Below are 27,226 nucleotides of genomic sequence, written 5' to 3' on the forward strand. Positions count from 1 at the left end.
ACAGCATCGCCCATGCTGAGAGGCACGGGGCTAACCCCTCTCGTGGCAAAATAGGCCGCCTTTAAAACACATAACGGCAGGAACAATGAAATCTTGATCATTTTTATTATTTTTATTTGGACAACATATATACATATGTACAAAATACCTACTGTCAGAATCCTCTATTATAATTTTGTTTGATTTACAAAAACAGGACAGCAAAATAACTTAGGTCACTAATACTGTACAAAAATAAAACTGATTAAACAGTTGTAAAGATCAGTATCTTACAGTGTTACAGATCACTTGTCTGTGTGAGAGAACATCGCAGTCTATCCAGAGTGATGAGTACTGTGCTAAATCTATCTGCAAACTTACAACTAATCAGTTTCTGTAATTATAACTACTACCAAGTGTAATTCTCAAAAGAAGCATGATGTAGACAGACCTAACGCCAGGGCATCGTTCCACAGTGGTGAAGGGCTTTCTTCTTCCCTAACCGAGGAGAGGAGTTATCTTAACTTTAAAACTACTGAATGTTTCCAGAATATGACAACTACTTACAGTATTAGATAAAACAACGTTCCTTTCTTTTTTAAACACCTGCAATAGTCTTTCAAAAAATTCAGTTTGGTTAAAAAAGTAAACAAAAATTACTATCCTGCATTTGGATTTTTTGTACCTTAAATCCATGGTCTTTTTAATATAAAAAGTAATTGCTTCATAGTTTTAGTGTTCAATGAACTCTAGTAGTCCTAGTTGAACCATATCTCAATATAGTAAATCTAATTAGAATGCTGGTTCCTGTTTCGTGACATCTTAAAACAGGATTTATCACAAAGAATAAAAAGCCTTGAGTTTATACGTCACGTTACTATAACATATAAGAGAATATCAAATGTGTGTTTGTCAACAACTCGAAAAGGCAAGGAGCAACTTTTTGGGGGAAGTAAATTGTGCATTTTTTTAAAACAAGTTGCTGCATTTACATCCATCTAAGTGCTGGACAAAAGCCACATAACAGATTTACTCCTGAAACTACAAAGATTGTCTTTCACTGACTTTGCCTGGTTTTCCTTCATTTCTTTCTGTGAGGGAAAGATGAGTTTGTACAAGTTGGTGGGTTGCTAGGCAACCCCAAACTGAACTCTCACTAAAAGGCCGCGTGCAGAGGATCACAAGCAGAACCACCCCATGAGTTCTGTAAGAAATAGGCAGCCTAGCCTACTTCGTATGGAAGAACAGATGTCCTTAAAACTTATTTTGGACACAGAAATTAAAATTTGGTTTAAAATAAGCGTTTCAAAAATCTGAAACAGAGGTAGAAAGTGTTCTTTATTTTTCCTGACATGTTTTCCCGTGAGAAAACACTTTCCATTTTATCTCATGGACTGCTCCCAGTCCCTAATGTTAAAAGCAGTTCTCTTTATAGAACTACTGATGCAACTATGTTGGTTAAACAAAAAAAAGAAAGAAAAGGAAAAACACCATGCCAGCGATGGCTACTGTGTTGGAAGCGGGAGTCAGCTGGAACCCGTGCCTGCGGCGGGAGCCCGCACTGGCTCTGAACTGGGAACGAGCATGTGTCGGGTGAAGTGACGAGTTCACCGGTAGGGAGGCACCCTGGCTTCGCACAACACGTCGTATAGCACATGTGTGAACTCGAGTGCACCGGAGCTCCCCGTTTTAAATATCAGATAAAACTGTCAGAAAGCGTTATTTCTGAAGAAAAAAAATGTAAACATTTCCCACCATCACTGCTGACTCCCCTGTGTGAGGTTCCTTCTTCTTTAGAAAACTCAGTTTGTTTTTTTGACCATGTAAGGGCCAAAATGAAGTTTTCCGGTAAATGGCGTATAATGGATGTAGTGGTTTAGGCCACCGTAGACACCTGGATACAAGATACATAGTGGTGAGGCTTCTGATGGAAAAGGTACAGTGATGTGCTGTTCCTATGGATTCCACGAGCCTTCGGTCTCCAAAAGGGACATCTGTGTGGTCTCCTCTGAAATCATCGTGGTATTTTCCCTTGGCACTCACTGCTTATAGGGGTATATTTTTCTTTTCACAGTTCAGCTCCCTTTTCATTTTATATAACTCTTGCACCTGTTAGTGGGAGTTTTGTAGGGACATGGGAAGGAGACCAACAAACCTCCCCCCCGCCCTGAAAAAATCGGTGTTTCCAGAGCTAGCTACTGTTACGCACCCATTCAAATAAAACCCAACAGAGTCAAAGCCCTCTCCCTTCGTGGCATTATGGTACAATAAGGTGATGTGAACTAAAACAGCCGGAAAAAATTGGAAAAGTTAATAGAGTCAAAATTCTGTTTCTTTTTAAATTTAAAAAGCAAACAAACAAAAAAGACACCCAAAAACCTACCCTCCTTCTCCTTCAGCATCTGCTGTGTATATTCTGCCCTCGCATCTGTCATGATTTCTTAGGGAAACGTGTATACTGTAAAATAAGCAGATTATAACGTGGTTCCAAAAAGAATGTCCGCTTCTATCCTTAAAGCATGAACTTAACTTATTCATCCTCTGTATTACAAATTAAAGTGCAGCTTATGTTCAAAAAGTACAATTCATACAAAGCAAGGTTTAAAAGTTCTGTACTTAGTGTAACCTTTCCAAGGTTTGTCTTGATTAGTATAAATTCAGACGGCTTACCCATTGACTATAAGTAACTTTTTTGTTTTCAAGTCTTTAGATGACAGGTCATGCTGGAGGAGATGTGCTCTTGCTTGCATAAAGACAGCTGTGCTATGGCGTTTTTTGTCTCAAAAGTTAACGTGATTCAAGAGAGTGGTTTTGCTAAAGAAACCGAAGCACACTCGTCATTACATTAAAAGGTACAAAAACAATTCTGAGAGACAGCAAGCGGGAAGGGCCCGGAATCACTGTGATGCCACAGGTCGACTCACCCAGTCAGACATATGTACACCAGTGTTGAATCTTTAAAATTTTGCCCCAGTCTTGACCTTCCCCTCTTCCCCCCACCCAGTATCACCCCCCCCCCAAAAAAAATAAAGGAAGGGAAAAAAACATTTGCCTTCCCTCCAAAAGTCAGAGACGGTTCAGTTGCCTCTGCAAGGGGACCAAGAGTGCACTTTGACCTTGGGCTACAATGTGCTTTTTAAAAACAATGCAGGGAGAGGAAAATCAGAATATTGACCAAAGGACAGGACTTCCTGTGCTGGCAGCGCGCCTCTTTGGGGCTGTTTCCACGTGTGTGTCTGTTTGCTGGGAGTAGTTCTGTCTTTCCGGGCCTCCCTCCCTGGCCCCCGTGGGTAGCACCTCACAAGGGGCTGGCCAGGGCCTTTTTCGACCGCTTGATCATGCTGGGGTGGAACTCGGTGTGGCGCCGGGCGTGCTTCGTGAGGTGGTCGCTCCGCATGAAGCGCTTCTCGCAGAGTGGGCAGCGGAACTGCTTTTCCCCGGTGTGGGTCCGGTAGTGGCGGGTCAGCTCGTCTGAGCGGGAGAACTTTTTAAGGCAGTCTGGCCACGTGCAGGGAAAGGGCCGTTCACCTACGAGAAGGGGGTCAAGACAGGATACAGTTTAAAGAACACGCAACAGAAATTCTGAAGGCTGGTCACGGCCACAATCCCTGACTCCAAGGATAAGTCCTCTGCATGTGAGTGTTATGGGCTGAATGATGTGCACCCCATTCATATGTTGAAGTCCTAGCCCCCCAAAGTTCCTGAGAATGTGGCTGCGTTTGGAGACAAGGTCTTTAAAGAGATAGTTAAGGTTAAGTGAGGTCATGTGGCTGGGCCCTAAGCCAATGACTGGTGTCATAAGAAGAGGCGATGCCCTGGCCAGTGTGCCCAGCTGGTTGCGTGCCCAAAAGGTCACCGGTTTGATTCCCGATCAGGACACATGTGGGTTTGACCCCCAGTAGGGGGTGTGCAGGAGAAAGCTGATTGATGGTTCTCTCTCAAATCAATGTTTTTCTCTCTCTCCCTCTCCCTTCCTCTTTCAATAAAACCATTAAAAAAGAGAAGAGAGGAAAGGCCATGTAGAAGACGGCCATCTCCAACCCATGGAGAGAAGCCTCAGGAGAAACCATCTCTAACAAACATCTTAGTCTTGGATGTCTAGCCTCCAACTGTGAAAAATAAATTTCTGTTGTTGAAGCCGCTGGTCGGTGGCGCTTAGTTATGGTAGCCCTAGAAAACTAATACCATGAAGAAATTGCTGAGAATCATCTTCTCTAAGATGACCTTGCTGTTTCGTACCCAATGGATCCCCAAGAGCCTTGGAAATTATTCGTTCTGGTTTATTCTACACAGCGGTTGGTTTCATGAGTCTTCCCAGAGTGAAAAACTCAGGCCTTTGCTGAATTTCACGGCATCGCAGAAATGGGCGAGAACTGAGGTATCTAGTCCAAGTAACCTCCCATGGGGAGCAAGCATTTCTCCCGAGCTCCGAGTGCTGCGGTCACCCAGCCGCTTTCTAAGCAAGTCTGGTGACTGGGAGCCCCGCATGCGACAAGCATGCCTGCTGTTCCTCAACGTCTCCATCACACACACTCACTGATGTAAAATCTGCCTCCCTGCGAAGGCCATATTTTAAGTCATATTTTCTGCAATCTAAAAATAAGTTTGTTCCCTCTGCCACATAATAATCCTTTAAATATCTGAAGACAGCTCAGCTCACATGTCTTCCTCTAATCTTTCCTTGTCTAGACTAAACAATCTGAGTTTCTTCCATATTTCCCATAAAAGAAGAACCAACATTATTCTAAAATAATAACCTAAGTGCAAGAACAGAGCTAAGACCATTATCTCACTGAATTCCCACAAGATACCCCACGGAGGTGGCCCATTTTACAGATGAGGAAATAGAGGCCTAACATTCAACAGTGGTTCCCCACCCCTCCCCATCCCAGTTGCTTTTCTCAAATTCACATTATTGTCTGAGTCCCATTTAAAATGCAGCTAAACCCTGTCTTTTAGATGTTGTCAGGCCAGCATCGGGGGCCTCCTGACCCCCAGAATGGTAGGGAAGGGCTTGTGTCCATGTTTGGGGGACACACAAGCAGGAAGGCAGAACAAACTGTTTAAGACGAGAGTCTTGCTGGCTCCTCTCGTGAGTGACTGCCACCCCCCAGCTCCGAGCGCCTGCCTGCTCTTCACACCTTTCCAAGCAGAGCCCAAAGCAGCTGCTTCACAGGCTCAGGGCACACAGCGCCTGGTTTCCACAGTACTCTCCAGGCACTCCTTTGGTAGGTGTGAGGAGTATTTTCTCTCTCCTGTCCCCACCTTCTGGGAACCCAGACACTCCAAAGGCTGGGAGCTGTCCAGCGCGGAGCGTCTGAATCACCCAAAAGTCACTCATTCTTTCCCCCAGCTCCTCCTAACCTGTGCCAAAGATGTGGAAACAATGGTAATAACAACAAAACCAAACCTCCGTCACCTCATGACAACTTCTACATGACTAAGGTTTTATCTGCAGTCCTCTAAGCAGAGCAATGGTCATCGCAACCCCTCCAGCCCATGTGTTCTCGTGGGAAACCCAAAGTGGGCAAAACGAATCTGTATGCAATAGCCCCCCGGCCCAATCCACAGGGATATGTTACAAGACCCCATGCATGCCTAAAACCACAGATAGTACTAGAGCCTCTCTCTCTCTCTCTCTCTCTATATATATATATGTTTTTTCCCCTCCTATACATACATACACTTTATGGCTTCTCTTCCACATATCCGAATTGCCATTATCACTACTCTTGCACTTCGGGGCCATTACTAAGAACAATAAGGGCTACTTGGGCACCATCACTGCAATATTGGGACAGTCTATTGATAACTGAGCTGGCCACTGAGTGACTAGCAGGCGTGGGACGTAGACATCATGGACACACAGGGCAAAGGGATGATTCACGCCCCAGGCGGAATGACGCACACAGCAGAGTGATCAACATACTACCCAAAATGCCACACAATTTACAACTTATGAATTCTTTATTTCTGGAATTTTCCACTTAATATTGTAAGACCACTGTTGGCTGTGGTGGTAACTAACACCGCAGAAAGGGACACCGTGAAGCGGGGACTACTATAGGTGAATTCGCCACTCGGGGGTATAAATTCTCACTGTACTCTGGGCTGAAAAGCCACAGCAGCAAGAGGCAACAGCAAACCAATCAATGCTGAGCCCTACCCAAGGCCGGGAGTAATAATGCGCGAGGAAGCTCACTGGCTCTGGTAGGGACAAAACAAAAACAAAACAAACAAAAAAAAGAGCTTCAAACCGAACTTTCTGAAAAAACTCAACAAGGTGAAGTAGAAAACTACACTTTGTCACTCTGGTTGGATTAAATAGCATTTTTACCCAGTTCAGTGGAAATTGAGCAAAAGCTGCAATGGAGGCTGTCACAACCCAACAAGGTGACCTTCCTGGGGCAAAGACAAAGTCACATCTGACTGTTGTGCTACTTGTGCTGCCAAGCATTTAGTAGATGCTCCAACCGTGTGTGCACGTGTACATGTGTGCGCGTGCATGCATGCTGAGCCTGCCCATCCTCCAGGTTGCTCCCAGGACCAAAGCCGGCTCAGAAGTTCCCGGATCACTAGGCCAGACTTCCGGGCTATTCCAGATTTAGACTGCAGCAAAGTCTTCTCTAAGCCCAGTGATGTGTCCGTGGAGAAATGCTCTTTTATACATGTTGTGTTAAAAAATAAAGGGCCTGGCGGGGTGTGGCTCAGCAGTTGAGGGTCGACCTAGGATCTAGGCAATCGGGGTTCGATTCCCGGTCAGGGCACATGCCCAGGTTGTGGGCTCGATCAATGACTCTCTCATCATTGATGTTTCTATTTCTCTCTCTCCCTCTCCTTTCCTCTCTCTGAAATCAATAAAGATATATTAAAATAATAAATAAATAAATAAATACATAAATAAATAAATAAAAAATGGTCAGAATTCAGAGAGTGATGAGTTGGAAAAACCAAAACAAACAAACAAACAAACAAAAAACCCCTCTCCGCTCTGTCTTTATTGGAGCTCTCTCCCACTGCTTTATGACTTGGTGAGGAAAGCGATAAAAAGGAAAGGGCGGTGTTTTCTCAATGCTTGTCAGGACAAACACTCATCAGACGTGGTTTTATTGGAGCAGTCAGTGGTAAGGAGGCTTAGCTTACTCACTAGCACATGTTTCTTTCAAGTGAGTCATGAGAGGAGGTTAATTTATTGGCATGGATCTATCTCCACTGTGGGAAAAAATGGACCAGAAGACCATTCTGCTGTGTGCTGGGATCATAAAAGAAATAAGACGTGTCCTCTGTGTAGGAGGGTGGCTTCATGGAAGTGAGCGCGAGTGGAAAACTGTCACGAGGCCTGAGTCAGCTGTATGTACAGGAGAACTATTGAGTATCAATGCTCACAATTTATGTATATTTCAAGTGTAATCGGGGTCCGTTCCCATTGAATTCACTTGCAATTGACCTGATGGCTACAGCCTATTCCCTGCCCCTCCAAGTTGTCATCATATGCTTGTTCTCATTGCTTCTAACCCAGGTGCTGTCACTGACCCAGCATTCTTATTCCTGAGTGTTTCAGAGAAGGGAGGCCACCCACAGAGCCCAGCACAAACCAGTCAGTAGCAGCCTTTGTTCAACTCATATAACTTGTTTAATTCAAAATTGCAGTTTCCAAGCATTTAAAAGAATATCTTGGAAGTGAGCTGCTTGTGTAAAAGCTCTGGGATTGTTGTCATTCTTCTCGGATCCTTTGGAAAAGCATTAGAAGCTTTTGAACAACGCTCTTAATCAGGGGTTGGCAAACTACAGCCCACAGGCCAAATGTGATCTGCCGTCTGTATAAACACCATTCTTAGATTTGCTTTTTACCAAATGGTTGGGGGGAAGAATCAAAAGACGAACAATATTGTGTGAGAGGAGAGAGTTATATGCGGTTCATGTCCATGTACAAAGTCGGAATGGAACCCAGCCAGGCTCATTCGTGCATGTATCATCTACGGCTGCGTTTCCACTACAGCGGCGGGGTGAACAGTTGTGACAAGAGATTGTGCGGCCCAGCTGGGTGTGGCTCAGCGGTTGAGCGTCGACCTAGGATCCAAGGGATCAGGGTTCGATTCCCAGTCAGGGCACATGCCTGGGTTGCAGGCTGTAGCCGATCAATGACTCTCTCATCATTGATGTTTCTATCTCTCTCTCTCCCTCTCTCTTCCTCTCTCTGAAATCAATAAAGATATTAAAAAAAAAAAAAAAAAGATTGTGCGGCCCACAACACCTAGAATGTTTCCTGTCTGGTCCTTTACAGGAAGCTGGCCAATCCCTGATCTCCACCTGAAGATTTGAACTTCCACCTGGTGTAAATCCAATTGTCTTTAGGAGCCAGTCACATAATAAAAACAGGTGAGCTCTGGCCGGTGTGGCTCCACATTAGGGAGGCAGTCAGTCATCTGTCTCTCGAACATTGATGTTTCTTTCTCTCTCTCCTCTCTCCCTCTCTTCCACTCCCTCTGAAAAGCAATGGAAAAAATATCCTCATATGAGGATTAACAAAAAAACCAAACAAACAAAAGGGTGAAATGCCAGGTGTATAAGATCATGGGTCGTGGTGGAATCCATGGCCAACCAGAGTGTGCTTTTCCCTCTGACAGGCATTCAGATTCAACACTTTATAACACACTAAGCCAGCCAAGCAGTGTGTCTCTGCAAGGGACCCTGGATTATTCCTGGGACTTACACAACATGGAGCCTTTTAACATCACCCAGCTCTTGGACCCAGCAGAGTTTGCATACAACCAACCTACTATGGGGTACATTTCCGCATGCTAGTCAATGATAGACACATAATAAGGTATCATCTGGAAAGTGATGCATGTTTCACACCTATGGAAGTATGGAATGGAGAAATCATCTGTAGAGAAGGAACAGAATTTCAGGCCAACCTCGACCAGAGATGATGTCAGAGGAGGAAGGAGGCCTGAGAGCAGTGATGACTTGCCCACAGCAAGAGGACAGTCAAGTCAGGTCCTTTCTTTTAGCTCAGTGCTAAGGCCCCAAAAAGAATGGTTAACCTTCTTCCTACCAAACAAATCGTATGGCAAATCAACTATCAATTAAAGAATATTTAAACTTGTCTTTAGGATTAATGAGAGTTACCATCCTCCTGGAGGGGGGGAGAAAAGGAACAGACACCCACTTGTGCTTTATTTCTGGCCTTCACAGGAAAACACACCCAGAGGCAGTGACACAATAAACTCTGCTTTACTGGAGCAGAGCTGTTAACAGCACAAGTTTCTCTGCGCTTTCATTATTTATATAACACTCCCCTCCCCTTTCAGCAACAAGCTAAGCACCTCTTGCTGACAGACTCAGCTCAGGGTATAAAATAAACCTGATCAAAACCACTCCTGAACACTGCACCAAATGTGTAAAAGACTCTCTTTGCGGAGACAGGTCAGGCCTCCAGAAGTCTCCTGGGCCTCCAGTGGGTTCAAGAGAAGTGGAGTGGAGCCTGCCGGCTATGTGCCTGCCTATTTAGCACAAATCACGGCTCACTGCTTCTAAGGAGGAGCCTGAACTCCCCCTGGTCGTTAGTGTGACTACGCCAAGTGAAGCTTATTCTTCTCAGTAAAGTCTTGAAATGAAGTACTGAGTTCTTCATCTAGAGTAGGGGTGGGGAACATCCAGCCCGCGGGCTGTGTCCTTTGGTCTGGCCCTGCCGAGGCAACTGCAGGTGGGACTCAAAATTCAATAAATCTAGGAGCTTTTTTCATAGCTAATTTTTAAAATATGTCTTTATTGATTTTAGAGAGAGGAAGGGAGAGGGAGAGACAGGAACATCAATGATGAGAGAGTCCTTGATCGGCCGCCTCCTGCACGCCACCAACTGGGGATAGAGCCCGCCACCCGGGCGTGTGCTCCAAGTGGGAATCAAACCCCGATCTCCTGGATCCTAGGTCGATGTTCAACCGCTGAGCCATGCCCAGCTGGGCCTTAGCTAATTTTTAAGTTGATAACTTTGTATGGCCTGAGAATTATGTTATAAATATCCAAATGGCCCTTGGCAGAAACAAGGTTCTATTCCTCTGATCTAGAGGGAGGAAGAGGATAGGCCTGAAAGTGCAGGGTTGCTAACTGGACACACCCAAACCTGTCCAGGCTCCCCTGGGTTCAGACAGGCTGCCACTGAAGTCCTGGCCTGGGGTCTGCGAGGCCTATGCTCCAATACTGCCCCTTCCCACCTGGTTCTTCTCACCTTGCCTTTCACAATTCCACAGAAGGTGCCTAAAATGGGCTAACCTTAATCAAGGCAAGAAAGTTAAATGTACAAACTCTAGCCCTGGCTGGTAGCTCAGTTGGTTAGAGCATTGTCCCAATACACCAAGGTTTCGGGTTTGATCCCAGGACAGGGCACATACAAGAATCAACCAATGAATGCGTAAATAAGTGAAACAACAAATCCCCCACCCCCCACCCTCTCTCCCCACTTTCTCTCTCTCTAAAAACCAATAAATAAAAATACAAACTCTGAAGCTTCCATTGCCTCTAGCAAAAGTAACCCAATCTAGTAAAAGAAACCTAAGGGAACTAGGTCTCCTTTTCAGAACAGAACTCTGAAAATGCCAGTTAAGAATGATAGCTTCTCACAGATATACAACATCAAGGCTGCCTCTTGAGGAGGAGGAGTGTTTTTTTATTGCAAAAAAATCAAGCAGGATTCCAGAGATGAGAGGAAAATCTGATATTAGGAAATCATATTGATATTATTCTCCATTTTAACTGGCTAATATACCCACCCCCACACCCCCACACATATCTTGTCTTGACAAACGCAAAATAGTATTTAACTTTTCGGAAAGTGGAAAAATAGTTCTTTAACAAGATAAAAAATATAGATCTGAAACCTTTCCCCATCAAGGTCAATAGTAAAATAAAGGTAGCATTCCCTCTAAAGTCAAGCTGAAAGCATGAGTGGACACCCACCCCCATCATCACTACCATTTATGTTGTTCAGGAAATGTTAGTGTGCAACTAGGTAACAAAATAAGAAGCAAATTGTGGAAGTGAAATAGTAATTATTCACAGTCCATACCACTTTCTATTTGGAAAGTCTAAGATAGATATCTGAAAAACGAATATAAATTAAAAATGCATTCATACAAAAGAGCAATGGTGTTCTTATATGATAACCACAGCCAGTCAGGATAAGCCTAACAACAAAAGTTAAGGACCTGTGTGAAGAAAACCCTAATTTAAAAGAAAATGAATAAATGGACCATTTCCCATGCTCTTGGATGGTAAGACTCAATAGTGAGACTATGGCAATTCTATACAAATTCTATGAAATCAGAATCTATGAAATTAACACACCCCATAGAAACTCTTTGTTCTTGAACTTGACAAAATTATCCTAGAGTTCATTTTCAAGAAGCAGTATGCTCAACTTGCCAAGAAACTTCTGCATTAGAACAATAATAAGTGAGCACTTGCAACACCAGTTATTAAAATGTATGAGTAAAGCTGCAATAATTAAGATAGTGTGATACTAGCACAGGAAAAGACAACTCAGTGGAGCAGACTCAAGTCTGAAAATAAACTCGAGACTACAGGGATGGGATGCTGCAACCCAGTGAATTAAAGGATGTTTAATTTGATAAATGGCATAGACATCTGGTTAAAAAAAATTTTAACTGGATCCCTACCTTATACCTTTCACTTAAACAAATTCAAAATGGGCGATATATGTAAATGTAAAGAAATAAAACTTATAAAGGATAGTTTAGAAATACACAAAAATGTATTTCAAAGGAATTTGAGAACCAAAAGAGTGAACTAATAAAGAAAATTGCAACATACAACAACAGGCTAAAATCTATAATACAAAAAGGACCCTTGCAAATCAAAATGAATAGCCCAATTTAATAAAATTGAGCAAGGATGCAAACAAGTTATACAATAAGAAATATTAATGGTTAACATATAAAAATATATTCGATCTCACAAATGATCAAAACATACTAATTAAGACACCAATGTGAAAATATTAAAGTATGTTCACATATCTATCATTGGTGGAGGCAGGAAGAAACTGGCCCTGCATTGCACAGATGGGACTTATAATTGATCCAGGGCATCTGGCAATATATTCGTCTAGAAATTATTTTTGATAATAATTAGATAGGAACACAAAAATATATAGGGATACCAGCATTGTTTATAAAAGATAAATCTTAATAACAATTTAAATGTGTAAAATAAAGAACTGGTTTAATAGATGTAAGTGTAACCACACAGTGGAATAATATGTACCTGTTAAAAAGGCACTAGACTGTTGTTACATAATGAAATGGAAATGGGTTAGCAGTGCATTGCTAAGCAAAGAGTATGATCTGCTGTGTAAGTGTCTGGACATGTATGGAGAGAAAAAATCCTGGAAGAAAAGATACAAAATGTGAATAGTAGTTATCTACAGCTAAGGGGATAAAGAGTAACCTCCTTCTGTAATTTCCCCCTATATTTTCTCATTTTTTTAAACAGTAAGTACAAATGTATAACGAGAAAAAGTCAGGAAAAAGTCTTACAGAAAATAAAGGAAACAATGGTGTGTGCGCCTGCATTTAAATTTTTCCATGAGGGGATTATGTAATCGTGGGGAATGGAGAGGGGAGAATTTACTTTCTATTGAGAAATTACTGGAGCACTCCGGTGTCCAAGACCAAAGAAAGGAGAGGACTCATTCTGTTTCTTTCTCAAATAAATTGCTGGAAAGTGAGAAACTTGCAGAACAAACTACGTTGGTTTTCTCACCCCTCTTCCACCTCCCCCTCTCCTCTCTTTCTCTATGTGAAAGGAAACTGGCCCCTGTAAGAACAGGCAGGAATCTCCCTTCAGATGCGGGGTCACGCAGACAGTACCGCAGGGCTGCCCCACCAAAGGCTGTCCTCATTGGGAAGCTGGACTGAGACTGTGCCGGCCGGGAAAGCCCAGAGACCAACACAGCATTCCTCAGGGCCCAGGCTGGGGGCACGTGTCCACACACCTGCCCTGCCCACGGGCCTTTGGTGGCCCGTCCATTATCACCTGTCCTCACTACCTACGGCAAAGCGACGTCAACTTGCAGGGACAAGATGTGAGCCTTTGCTTCATTTTTCAATTCCATTCCCCTCAAGTGCAGACGCACCCACGCACTTGATAGAGGAGGTATGTAGGCCACCTCTGGGTACAGGCAATTCTCCATTTCCCTACATAAATCATTCCAATTCATACTGGACTCAAAAATAAACAAAAACCCTCCTGTATGCCAAAAATATTGCTACCAACACATGTAGATGTTCTGAAAAAATAAAACCACTTGATAGGCTTTGGAAAAGGAAGCCTGCCTGAATGCCATCCCATTATATTCCCATTTGCTTGCGGTTCCTCTCTGCACTCCCCTCCCCCTGAGATTTGGCTTCCTTTTATATTTTATGTGTTGATACACAGAGTCAGTATAGCATTTGGATGTGCGATTTTACTTCCTGGCCCCTGTGTTTATCTGTGGAAAGCAGCTGGCCCATACTTGAGGTTCTGAATCGGGAAGTGGGTGTGTGTCTGTGACCTCTGTCCCCAGCACTTCCTCACTGGAGCACGCTGGTGTCTAGGAAGCAAGCCTGTCCGAAAAGTGCTAGCACGTCCCCAACCTCAACTCACTGGTGAGGCAGCTCGTGTGCTGGGATCTCAGTAAAAGATGGCAGACAATAGATTTTGACTCTTTAGGTTCTCAACCCAGCTAGAGATATGTCTTGGTGTCTCAGTTACATGGCCCCCATCTCAGCAACTCAGAATCAGCAGAGATGAAGTGACCTCCCCATGACCACAAAGCCAGGCCCTGGCCCAGATTAGCTGATTCCCACGCCCACATTCCCCCTGCCATGCTAGATGAAGAAGCGTCTTCCCAGTTGTTTGTGGGACAAGAGAAATAATAAATAAACCTACCAGCACTAAATAGTGAACAGATACAAAAGTCTGATGGCAAAACTATCCTGAGAACATAGATTCCTAGAATCTTTGCAGTTGGGGTGATTTTTTATGACTACTGAATTCAAACCTGTCCTGTATCATATAAAGCCGACTCAGGCAGCAGGGGATGTGCCAAGGACACCGTTAGACTGGAACCAGTTTTCAAATTCCTCCTTCAGTTTTGAGTACAAAACAAGAGTAGATGTGAAAGAAAAGCAAAGGCCCTAACTAGATGTAGAGAGAGACCTTTACCGCATGTTTTTCTAATTCTCTTGCTTCCCAGATGCATTGCCATGGGGAGGGCAGAGACGGTTTATGAGAAGTTACTGTTAAGCTTTACATTTCAAAATAGAGTTTTGAAAATGCAAAGCAGACCCCGAAGTCCTTAAACTCTCTTGATTTGCCAGTTTCCCACCAAGACCTGAGCTGTAGGGAAAGAGAGGGATGAGGGGGGCTGTGTGTAGAGAACAGATACAGAGGTCTCTAAGTGTCTGGCCATCTCTGCTCTCCTTTTAGAAACAAGCTTGGGCGGTCACAGTGGAGTGGCCACTGCCACCTGGCCCACAGCATGCCCGGAGCCTGTATGAGCCCCTCTAGGGAAGTCCCCACAATGACTTTGGTGAGAAGAGTTGGGCAGCTCCCCTGAGAGAAAGGTCTCAGTGCATACCTCGCAGCTCTGCACCCTTCCAAGTGTCTGTTCTTGTGTGTTCCTGAGTCAGAGACCAAGCACTTGGGAAAAGGCCACAGGAGGACTGAGTCACAGAGTGCAGGGATCTGACACCTGGAGCCACTGCACAGAGGCCCTCTTTAGCAGAGACGACCAGCTCATCAGGACCCGGAACCCAGCTGGTGCACGACACCCCAGGGGAGACCACCTTCTTGAAGGGTCACATGCAACATGGACAACCCTCCCACGATGCCAAAACCAGAGGTGAGCTGCTTGCCTAACAAATAATAGATCGCTCCCAGGAGAAAGAAAGGCAAAGGGGGAGGGAGAGAGACCTCTGATTTTGTGAACTTCTACCCAAAGGAAGATACAGTTTAACAGAGAATTGACTGAGAGGCCCTGAACTGCCAAGATCAAGTTCTTGCATTAACAGCAGAAATGGGATGGGGTAAAGGGGTTTGAAAACTCAAGTCTGGTTATGGATAGCTACTCCTTGCACACCCAGGTTCTTATCCAGTACGCACAGCTACTTTACAAGGGCCACCGGGACTTGAGGCATCTTTAGTGGACATAAGGGTAACCTCTCCATTTGTGCACTTCGGTAAAATTATTTGTAGTATCCACAGCTTCCAGTCTGGGGACAACTGCTATTCAGAAAGCTGAAGCCTTTGACAGAGAAAAGACAATGGGCAAAGGAGGAAAGTACCAGAGAGGAGGCTGGTGCCTGATTAGTAAGGGCCGACTCTGCCTGCCAGCCAGGCTGTGGCTCAGGGTCACTAGCGACGCTCTTCCAGCACGCGCTTCTAGCTTTTCCTCTTTGGGCTCAACCTCCGAGTAAGGCTGTGATGACCATGGGTCCTCCTCACACATGTCACGGAGGCCACTGGCAAATGGTTTGTCAAGCTTTACTGAAGGGAGCCACTAATTAGTATTGCCTGGCACGTCACTCAGGACTACAAAGAATGGCAGGTCTGAGCATCCAACCTTTACTGAACAGCCCTGCCTGACGTCCCCGGCTCTCCCTGGGCAGGCATTCCTGGGCAGTGTTTCGAAATTTCTGGGCAAGCAGGATGCTGAGAAGAAATGACTCAGGTTGGAGGGGGACTACACATGTTTCTCTCATGCTGAGAACCTCCGCCTCAGTGGGATAATGCTCACCAGACAGGCATTTTGTGGCTGGCCGTGGGCATGATTTGCAACACGAAAGAGGGAAAGCCAGCTGTCTGGTTGTCATGCTGCTTGTTTTCGTTGAAACGGCAATAGTACAAACGACTGTAGAATTATGGCAGCACAGGGATTTGTCATTTTGATGTGTTTTTTAAGATCTAATTTTTGCCTCTTATGATTTATTATGGTGTTTTTGTTGGGTATTATACACACTAAATAGACTTGTGAGTCCCAATGGGCTTCACCAAATAAACAGCTCATCTTTGTAAAGATGCGGCTTTTGTCGATCAGCACACAGGGTGACAACCATTCTGGGCACTAAAACGGACAGACAACTTGGATTAAGATTAAGTGAATGGCGCTACTGCTCTCATGGCTGCCATGATACTTGCTCCCGTGAGGCTTTGGGTACTGGCTTCCAGAACACCCACGGAGGTAGTTCTACAGGTGTGGGCCTGAGCACCAGACATACATGTTGAAATCATCTATGTTTACCAAGACCATGTAGCACAGCACTGGTGACCTAACTTTAGGCTGAACTTCAGAGATAGTTCAAAGCCCTTTCTCTTCAAAGGGAAGAAATATTTGGAGAAAAAATGTCACACTAATCTGTCTCTCATTTTGTCAAAATCTGCTCTTTGGAACATCCTCTTTGTAATTCCAAACGGACAGAGAGAGTCTGTCTGGCATCCACTGCCTCTTTTGGGTAATAAATAACAGACCTTGAATTTCCTTTTAGAAACCACCCCTTCCTCACTCTGAGTCTATACAATTCCAGAGGTGACCGTCCCACAACCCCAGACATTGCATGTGACTCCTCCATGCCTCAATAACTGAGTTCAGAGACAGGTACAACATTCTAACTCAGGTATGAAGCTTGAAGTCTGGGTCTTTTGCTTGGATCATTAGGAAAGGGGAATTGTCTTTCTCAGGGCTTCCTGAATCGACAGGATGGGAGTCTGGAACTGCTGTCAGCCATCTTACTGCCCCCTTCAGAGACGGCCTGCCCCCGAAAGAAGCCAAAGCAAAAACCAGCAAAGCTGAGCCAGGAAAAGACAGACACTGAGTACCTGTATCTAGAGATACCTATAACTAGAGCTACCCCAGATGTGTTGGTAATCTGAACCAATAAAGTTCTATTTTTTATTAAGCCAGTCCAAGATTGGATTCTGTTGCTTGCAACCAAGGGTCCTGAATAATACAGCCATGAACCCAGAACCCATGTACCCATAACTGGAAGGAAGCAGGTTCTGGATAACTACTGGAAAAGACACGACAGGTTTGATCCAAGTCCAAGATTTCTACAAAATATTCTACAGATATTTCTAAGATTCATAAAAACCAACCACAAGCCAGAGTTAGAACACAAGAGTAGAGAGCTAAAGAATGGCAGCTTTAGGGCCAAATCCAAGAGAGCCATGGAAACTCAGGATCTCTTCCCACTGGCAGAAACCCAAGAGGCCCAGGTCAACAACCATACATGCACAACTCTAAGCACTTAGAAACATACAAATTCCAGAGTAACCTTGGGCTAAGTTAACCAACCCCAAGATTAATTCCTCCTATAAAATGAGAATAAGAGTACTTTCCTATCTCATAGGACTTCTGTGGGTTTAAATGTGACAATGTATGTCAACCACTTGGCTTGGAACTTGACATGTAATAAATGGTGGATGTTATTATCACTATTAATATTACTACAAATATTAATAATTTACCTTATTACTGTTATTGTTATTACTATTTTTTGCAACATTCACAGTGCCTGCTATCAACATCCAACACAACTCTTTGCATTTAACAGTCACCCAATAAATGAATATTATTTAGGCCCGGGCGGGCGTGGCTCAGCAGTTGAGTGCTGACCTAGGATCCAGGCGATCAGGGTTCGATTCCTGGTCAGGGCACATGCCCGGGTTGCGGGCTCAATCCCCAGTCGGGGGCATGCAGGAGGCAGCGGATCAATGACTCTCTCATCACTGATGTTTCTATCTCTCTCTCTCCCGCTCCTTTCCTCTCTCTGAAATCAATAAAGATATATTAAAAAAAAAAAATTATTTAAATAAATGAGCTGCTACTGGATTAACCTGGAATTGTAAACAAAAATTCTAGGAAGAAGGGCTTTCTGGGCAACACGTGTTAATTATTATATTTTAAATTATAATAATACTCAATATATGGGGACACTGTTCTAAATGCTTTAAATGACTCATCTGAATTAAGTCTCATGGGTATAAAATTACTGAACTCCATTTTAGAGATGGGAAAACTGAGGCTCAGAAAATTCTTATAATTAAGAGTGGCAGAGGCAGGGTTCAAACACAGGTCTGAGGGATCAGAAAGCCTATGCTCCGCCTGCAGGTAAAGGCCTGCAGGTAAAGACCTACTAATCCCTACTGCAGATAAAGACCTCGCCTCAGGTTCCTTTGAGGGGTCTGATCTCTTCATCACAGGCTTTACTCTTCTTTTCCAGCTGCCTCTCTCTCATCAAAGCTGGCTCCTTGGAAGGGAGAGATGGTGAATCCCTCTGTTCCCCTCTCTCTTTTTGAACAAAGGTGATCTGTAAGGTTTCTTTGAGGTCTGAAACTTCCATAATTCTCAGGCAGGATTTGTGTACTTCTGTCTGCCCCACTGGTTCATTTTGGTTCAAGCCAGCTGCTCCAGGAGTCACTCACTTCCAAAACAAGACCCGCCTTGGAAAAATGTTCAAAGCTTGTATAATACAAATACTATTGCCTGCATTTCAAATTCTTGTCTTTAATTTTGTATGGCTCAAGCTCCCATCTCTTTATTTTAACCTATTTAAATAATGTTCCCACTTTTTAAAAAGGATCAATCAGGGCTGAATTCCATTCTCCTGTTCAAAGTTGTGATCATTCTCAATTTCATTAAAAGAAAAAATGTCAAAGGCCCAGTGGCCCTGGGCTTAGATGGTGAGCTGGCTCTTGCAGCTCTAGAACTTTTAGATTCCAGATCCAGAAGATGAATTCTCATTTCAGGATTCCAAAAGCTAACATAGGTCATGATAAACTGGGATTAAAAGGGAAGCCTGCTGGTACAAGCATCATAAACATGGGCTTTAAGCACTAACGGAAATAAATGCCTTGGAATATCCTATGCATAAAAAAAAATGAATGCATCTCACTCCTTTAGTGGGAAGGCATTCTCTGTGAATAATAATGTTAGTCCTATTATTTGCTGAGGGGACTGCTTGAGGCCTGGCTAAGACAAATGTTTACTCTTGGCCCTAAGGCACCAAAAAGGTATTAAAGTTTCAGGAGGGCTCCAGGAAGGGAGGAGTAGGAAATCTCACAGGCACTGAGCCTTGGGCTGTTTCACAGAGTATATAATACATAATAAAAGGGCAGAGGTCCAGGGCTGACTCCACTTCTGTCCTTTTACTCAGTTAATTTGGTTAATTCGAAGCAGATCTTTAAACCAAGGTCAAATAAAAATTTAAAAAATAAAAGTTACCACAAATTGAAATCCTCAGGAGAGCATGGTGGGAAAGAATTCAAATCAAAGAACTGAAAAGAATTCACAACCAAGGGCCATCTCCACTTGGGCCAAGCTGGGGCCTTTCACACTTAACACCTCCAGAGTACTTGGTGCCTTCACTGTGCTGCTGAGGACCCTGAGGTTCAGGAAGAGTCCATGCTATGTCCACAGTCACATGCGGGTCAAGGCAGAGCCAGCATCTGGACCCTGGTGGTGCACTTCCAAACTGTCCAAGGCCCTCGAAATGATTAACTGGAACAGTCCCTGTCTACCTGACAGGGTGGGCAGATGCTGTTTTTAGAGACAAAACGATGGATGTGATGACCTCTCAAGGTCACTCCCAACCTCCAAATTCTATTTACAATACTAGCAACTGCTGCCACCAAGTGCTCTGAGTTGGGCCCAGGCCTGTGACTAACTTCCCATAAAAAGTGGGGAGGAGTGAGAGGCAGGATTGCTGAAAGACCACTAAAGAGGATCCCATTTCTTCTGCTTTTTAACTGCCTGTGGGTGTTTTTTCTTCTTCCCTTTGCCCCTCCTTTTTGCGTGTGTTGCATAGAAACAGAAAGTGCCTTTGTACCAATTACTAGGCACTAATTCATGCTCTTCAGTGGAGCTGGGCCTGCTGGAGAAACATTAGGAAAAGGTGGGAGGGTCGGTGTGGGGGAGGATTTGAGCAGCTAAAGCCTGGAAGGCGGCAAGCTTTCTCCAAGCTTGAGAACATCGGGGTGGGGGGTGGGGGGGGTTGGAAGTCAAGACTAATGAAAATGACAACGCTGTGGTCTTTTTTTTTTAAAAAAAAAATCAAGAATGCTAACACTCATCAGGCATTCAGAAATCACATGGGTGGGTTAGAAAGCCTACTCTGACCTGGGCATGTCAAGTTGTTTCCGCGGCTCCTGAAATAAGTACTGGGAAATCATCCACCCACTTTTCTTCTCAATGAACTTATTAAGGAAGACCACTGTCAGTCAGCCACTTTCCCAGTATGTCATATGATGTTTCTCCCTGGGAAGTTCAAGCTGGGAATGTCTCACAGATGTTTGCTGATAAGCGTCAGCAATTGAGAGGGGAACGTAAATCTGACCCTCATGTTCAGAGTCCAAGAATTCATCTCCCTCAGGTTACATCTTTGCATCTGAAAGTAATGGAGTGTTATCATCAAAACATCAAAAAATATTTACTCTGGTACCTCCCTCCCCAACCTGGGCCCCATTTGCACCCCTCCCCTCTCTCTCCTCTCTTTGATTTGAGAGGAGAATCGAGGGAAACAACGTTTTCACTCTGCAATTCTACCCCACTTGTTCTTTCTGTGGTGAAACAGTAGCCCTGCCAGCAGCCGAAGCTTTCCAAGGCAACCCCACTTTTCCTTTGCTAGGGCTGGATGGAAGGTGACGGACTGGGGACCGAGGAAGAACAGCAACGGGTCCTTCCCACCTCTGGGACTAGGAGTAAGGAGCTGCTAGAATCCCCAACAGCCCTTCGTCCCGACGGTGAGATTCCGACAGCGGCCGGCCATCTGTCCTTGGAATCAAGGGAATTTTAACCTCTTGTCCTAAACCCAAAAGCAATCCCCATAGGACATCCTTGCAGTCCTTAGAAACCTATCATCCTGTATGGCTAGAGGCCACGCGCAGCCTTTCACTCCCTCCTCGAATGTAGATTATTTTCCTGACAGGATCCGCGAGACTGTGTCTAGCCGGTCTCACTAGGGTGGGGTGGGTGGGGGTATCGCCCTTAAGGGGGCAAAAATTAGAACTTTGGCAGGTGAAAAAGTCTTGGCTATTACAATGGTTTGTGGCCTCCTAAAGGGGCACAGCATATTTATTGATGGCTCACAATATATTCGTGGTACTAAAATGCCATGGTGGGGAGGTCAATTATGGAAAAAAGTCTCAAGTCTCCTTAAGGGAGAGAAAATGGGGAAAAAAAACAACAAAAAAACCCCACAAGGTAGTAAAACTATCTGTGCAAGCCCCACCCAGGCTTACTTGTAAACCTATCTTGGGTGAAGTATGTCAGGTTATGAAATACCATTCCACGTCACTTTAGGAAGTCCTCTGTAAAGAGGAATGGGGCAGAGACGTCTCTACTCATAGAGAGAAGGGGCGGTGAAGACTGGGCAGGGGCCAGTTAATGGGGCTGCCTGCAGCCCACTTCTGAGCTAAGGCTCCCAGCCTAGGGGCGTGGCCACAGCAAGACCTTGCCCTGTCCCTGAACCCCTGCCTCCTGGGCAGTGGAAGTGGGTCCTTCTCACACCTTTGATGGCACTAGATTCCCCTGAACCAAACAGTTGACCCTAAAGGTTTTTGCAGTCATCAAGGGAGAAGAGTGCAAGAGGCACAGAGCAAGCCTGCAAAATATAAGCAAAGATTTAAAACTTCAGTCTCAGGGAAGGAACCTCCCACCCCAGTTAGAGCTGGACATTCCTAGAGAGGACAGAAAAATCTGCTTCCCATGGTGGAAGATAATTTCCACCGTGGGGGCTATGCAGGGCCCTTCAGCCAGGGAGTCTAAGTAGTTCGGAGAAATGTTCAACCCGAGTAAGGAGAAACAGAAGCGGCCACTCTTGGGGTGTTTGCAGCTCTTGTCTCTTTCTGTTTTACATAAACTTCCTTTTGCCCTATTAAAAAAAAAAAAATTGGGATGGCTGGGATTTAGGGCTTTCTAATTTTCAGAATCCTGTAAACAGTGTTATCAAGCTCAACCTATTGTCACCATTTGAAGGGAGCTGACTTAAGTCCCTCCAAATAGAGTATAATTGTACCTGGCATGAAAACAAGGCCTAAGGTTTCTGTCACTGAGAGGTCAGCCTAGTGCGACGCCACATCAGGCAGTTCCGATGACTTCTGATATGGAATTTGGATGTAGTTGGTTCCTTCCCCCAAAGATAGCCCCCATCCTCAACATACATATACTCTATGTACAGGGTGACTGCAATGTCAGGAAACTTGGGATAAACTCTGTTTTTAATCCTCACTGGAGAATATGTTTTTTGGTGTTTTTTATAAAATTGATTTGAGAGAGTGAAAGAGAAAGAGAGAGAGACGCACACAGAGAAACATCATGTGAGAGAGAAACATCAATGGGCAGCCTCCCATACACACCCCATCCAGGGGTGGGACCACAGCCTAGCCATGTGCCCTGACTGGGAAGCGAACCGCAACCTTTTGGCGTATGGACAACACTCCAAACACCTGAGCACCTGGCCGGGGGAGATAAACCTTTCATAAGTACTTGTGGGGAGGGGGGCGTTGAGGGGATGCCGGTACAGGAGCCTGGGGAGTGAGTGGGTTTGAGTGGGTGTGTGTGGAGGCTAGTTTGGGGTGTGTACTGGGTGGTGGGGTTGTATGTGGGTGTGGATGTGGGGATATGAGGGGACCATGGAGTGAGTGTGTGTGCCCGTCAGTGTGTGTGCGCATGTGTACGCAGAGGTGGGGGCAGTGATGTGGGTGTGGTCTGTGATGCTGTGCCAGGATAAACTTAAAATCTGTTGCATTTTCAGATAATATGCTAGATATTTTTCAGGGAAAGTACTCCAATGTGTCTAACCGTTAATATGAAATATTACAAAGTATCCAAAATGTCTGGAAACAGGAAACAGTGTATTTGGACTTTTTTTTTTTTTTTTTTTTGGATTAACCATGGATCCACTGCTTAAACTTTAGAGATATATCACCTGAGAAGATTTCTCATCTAGAGGCTGAAGAAAAACAAATTGAGCATAGCACTGGAAAATGTAAACTAATGTACAACTTAAAAGTAACTTTCTCCTGTTTCCTAATTTTGAAGTCCCCCCACCCCATCACACAAACTGTAAGATCCAGCATTTCTTCAGGGGCTACTGTGTGTGGAATCCTATTAAGCGCTTTATAGATATTATCTTTGCACGAGAATCTTTCAGTTCAGTGATACTACCCTACTTTGTGGAATAAGAAACTGAGGCTCAAATAAAGCCAAGGCTGCAAACTTAAATGCCAACAGAGACAACATAAATGATTAAAATAAGGGGCACTGCCCCATATAAAGAAAAATCAGTTCAAGCCAATTGTTGTTAAGCAGGAAACCAGGCCCAGTATTGCCAGATCGTTCGATTTTTCCAGAAGAGCCAGAAATCTGGATTTGTGCCGAAATCATCTGATGTTCAGATATTGGTAACTAATTAAGTTTTTTAAACCATGTGTTGGCCAAGCCAAACAGATGTGCAAAGCAAATTCAGCCACAGGTCTTGCAAACTCTGGAATCAAGTAACTTGCTTAAGGTCTCACAACTGGCAAACGATAGGACAAATCAGAACCCAGCTCAGCCTGCTCCCCAAAGCATCTCTTCTCTTAGGATGCTACAGAAATAGCTGTATTGAATTAAATGTAAATTTGTTTAAATGACTCAACTTCTAAAGCTACAGATTCTATAGACGGGGCAGAGGTAGGAGGCTTTAGAGAAGGTAAGCAAACAGCCTGAGGGATTCTTGTTGGGCCACAAGGAGCATCGGGTGTGGTTAGAATTTTTTCTCTTAAAATCTTCGAAGAATTCAGACATTCCAACTGCTATCTGTTGTTCACCTCTGGGTTTAATACCAGCAAAAGGAAAATCAGGACGTTCCTTACGCCACCCCAAAGACAATCTAACTGGAAGCTGTATGAAACCTCCTACAGATCCCTTATTTAGAGTAGCCTTTACACAGCCCCTTTTTAGCAGGAGTTCCCTTCTGTCGATATTTACAGAGGCTGAGGTTTTGTTCAACCATGTCCTGGTATTACAGAGCCCCAGAACATAAATAAGACACCTGCAATCACGATATCACTAGTTTCAAAAGACTGTAGCATTTAAAATGGCTTAACATTTCACTTCATTTTCCACTCTTGACTGTGTGAAAGGTTCTCCTGAAACAGCTGAGCTGACTTGCCTATGGAGAATTAAAGAGCGCCACGCATGCACGCATGCACGCACACATAAGCAGCCATTTCTGTAAATGCCTGAGAAAAAACACTGAGCCGAATGGTCCAGAATGTTGGGAATGTTTTTCCATGTCGGGTAGACTCAGGTAGCTCACACAGAAGCACTGTAGGCCTCCCCAGCTGCACAACTGGGCAGCTCCCTGAAGGAGAAAGTGCCTTTGCTCAAGGTGGCAGTGGGTGTCCCTGTGAACCACCGAACCCCGGGAACATGGCTGACACAGCCAGGCCCGCCTAACAGCTGTTGGTGAGTAACACCCTCCGCTTAATACACCCCTATTTCACCCCTGGCAAGCCACGCTAAGGTCACATCCCCCAATTCAGGCAGCGTCTTCCCACAGCCTTACAGATACAAACTTTAAAAGGGGCAGTTTTATGGCAGCCTAGATGACAACCCCAAACAGAGCCTGATTTTGCATTAACCACGGAGGAAACTGTTTTCCTCCTGTGCCAGCAGCCACCTCCACGGGAAGCACTTTCCAAAGGAAACAAAATATGAGATGCAGTTACGTGGCCTTTCTTTTAAAAGGCAAAACAAAACAAAATCAACCAATTATCATTTTAAAACCACAGACCCAAAGTCTCATCTTAAAAGTGCCAAAAATTACACAAAAATGACAATACTTTTCCAAGTACCTCCAACAACCACCTTTTAAGCCTGGCGTCATAGCACAGGGGAAAGGAGCTTCATGAGAAGCCCCAGCCCTGTGCTTCTTTCTCAGAACGGCCGCTGTAAAGGAGCCTTACTAAAGATGGTGAGGTGGCATGGCCAAGTGTCAACGCTTCCCAACTTTCTCTGAGTATGTTAAACAGAACCAACAGAACTGGCTGACCACGTCCCGGAACTCTCCAAAGCCCACTTTCTCCCGCAGACGTCTTTCTAGTCACATCCCCCCGGCCGGCCCTGCCTTTTGCTCTCCCTGGGAGACACCATTCCTTGGGGCCTCCAGAAGGTTTCAGCAGTCATTACCCAGCCCTGACCTCCAGCAAGGACCACACCTCCTCCTCCCTAACTGCCCAGTTCAGGGTGGACCGTGACCATACGCCACGTGGGGGGGAAACAACAACAGCCCAGTTCTTGAAATCTCCCTCAGTAAAGAGGCTAACTAGTCGCGAAGTTAACCCACCAACCATCACTTCATCTAGCTCCTCGGATGCCTGAAGCCGTGTTATTTTAAACCTCTCTGGGGACTCCTGGCCAAATTTAAAACCACCCTGGCAATCCCCGAAAAGTAGCAGGCACGCAGCGAAACGGCCCTTAGTCACTCAAAGGGCAACCTCCGCGCGCAGCGTGCCACTCCTCCCAGGTTTGGGCATTCCTCTGCAATCCCACAAGGGAGTCAGATGAAAGGGGCGCCATTCGACTCTCCACCCCGCCACCCCCGCCAGCCTCCCCCCGGCGGCGCGGCCCCGGCACCCCCGGGTGCGGGAGCCCTGGGGGCGGGGCGCGGCGCGGCGGGGGAGGGGCGGCAGCGCTGCCCGCGGAGCCGCGCGCGGGGCTAGCGCCCGGCCCGCACTCCGCCCGCCGGCTCAGCGCTCTCCGCGGCTTCCAGAGGCTGGGGGACAGTCAGGAAGGGCGCGCTTCCCGCCCTCTGCTCGCTCCAACTACTTAGAGAGCCACACAGCATCTTATCCCAGACGCTCGCGCCCCGTGGGCAGAGCGGGGTGTCCTTAGCGCCCGGGATCGCTGCCGGGCCAAAGGTTAACCAAGCCCGGAGGTCGGGGGAGGGCGACGCCGCTAACCTGTATGCACTCTGTAATGGGCTTTGAGATGGGAGGATTTTCCATAGACTTTCCCACAGCCACTGTAGGGGCACTTGTGCCTCTTTTCGGAGGCGTGTTTCCCCTTCGCCGCCACTCCGGGGTGGAGGAGGGAGAGCGGGCTGGGCGCGCTGCCAGGATCCTGTCTTTCCTCGGGGCTGTGGGAAGGACTCGACCCAGATTCGGTGGTCACGTCGCTATCGGATCCCATGTCCTCATCCGGACTCTCCAGACTGTCGCTGCACACCGAGGGGGTCTGGATGGGTCGGTACTTGTTCAGGTCCAACAAGCTCTTGGCGATGGTGACCAGTGTGCAGTAATCCTTCCAGGTGTCCCCCGGGTCGCCGTGCTCCTTGGTCACCTCGCGCTCGGGGAGTCGCAGTCGCTCGGCGTCGGGAGCGCCCCCATGCTCCGGCACCGCAGCGCGGTTCGAAATGGAAACCAGACACTGGGCAGCCACAAAGTCCATGTAGGCGGCCGCGGACATGGTGCGGGCGACAGCAGCCCGGGCGGCGCGGTCAAACTTGCCGGTGGCTGCGGAGGTTCGGCTCGCGCTGCCCTGGCCTCGGACGACGAACGCGGCGCGGCGGCCAAGGGGGCGGGGGCGCAGGGCGCTTCCGACTCGCAGGAGCGCCGAGGCGACCTCAGCCCCTCATCTTTACGTAACCGCCAGCGCCTCCGCACGCAGCCGCCGCGGCCCCGGCTCCGCCGCGCTGCCGCCTCTCGCCGCCGCGGTCCCCGGCGCCCGGCGCGAAGCCCCCGACGGGCGCGCCCACCGCTCCGAGCCGGCTTCCTTGGAAAGGTGCCACACGTGGCGGTCGCAAGTTTTTTCGACTGAATACGCCCCCGAGGCGCTGGGAGAGGAAACTGCAAGAGAGGTACACGCCCTCCTCCGCCTCTCCGTGGAGCCGAAGACCCAGGACATTCACCCGACCACCCCGACGCGGGTGGCAAGGGTCGGACCGAGCGCCACGTCTAAGGGACACTTTTCCCCCAGCCCCCTGACGGTTCCCGAGCCCCCGCGGGTGCCGGTCCGCACCGTTCCGGCATTCTCTTGCTCAGTAACAATTTCGCAGAATCCCATCACGTCACAATCTAAACCCCCTCCAATTGGCCAGTGGGGAGGGTGATTCAACTCTGTTTACTTTCTCCCGCTGCCAGTCAGAACGGCCTTTTGGGGGAGAGGTGCGTCTAGAGCTGAGGCGTGCGGCCAATCCGACCGTTC

General features: G+C 46.1%; 1 protein-coding gene across 1 annotated transcript; it reads right to left on the reverse strand.

Moving 5' to 3' along the window:
- Positions 1–1,548: 1,548 nt before the first annotated feature.
- On the reverse strand, positions 1,549–26,698 carry KLF9 (KLF transcription factor 9). Its single transcript, XM_016214237.2, has 2 exons — positions 25,984–26,698; positions 1,549–3,507 (listed from the first exon to the last, which is right to left on the reverse strand). The coding sequence occupies exons 1-2, from the start codon at positions 26,486–26,488 to the stop codon at positions 3,278–3,280; spliced, it is 735 nt and encodes a 244-aa protein (XP_016069723.1). The 5' UTR covers positions 26,489–26,698; the 3' UTR covers positions 1,549–3,277.
- Positions 26,699–27,226: the final 528 nt, after the last annotated feature.

This window comes from Miniopterus natalensis, chromosome 12 (assembly GCF_054644295.1).
Source record: "Miniopterus natalensis isolate mMinNat1 chromosome 12, mMinNat1.hap1, whole genome shotgun sequence".
NCBI classification, from domain to species: Eukaryota; Metazoa; Chordata; class Mammalia; order Chiroptera; family Miniopteridae; genus Miniopterus; species Miniopterus natalensis.

Coding starts and splice junctions, on each gene's coding strand:
- KLF9 (XM_016214237.2), bottom strand. CDS start 26,488: ATGTCCGCGGCCGCCTACATGGACTTTGTGGCTGCCCAGTGTCTGGTT. Junction 3,508..25,983: donor CCATTACAGAGTGCATACAG/GTTAGCGGCGTC, acceptor CCCTTCTCGTAG/GTGAACGGCCCTTTCCCTGC.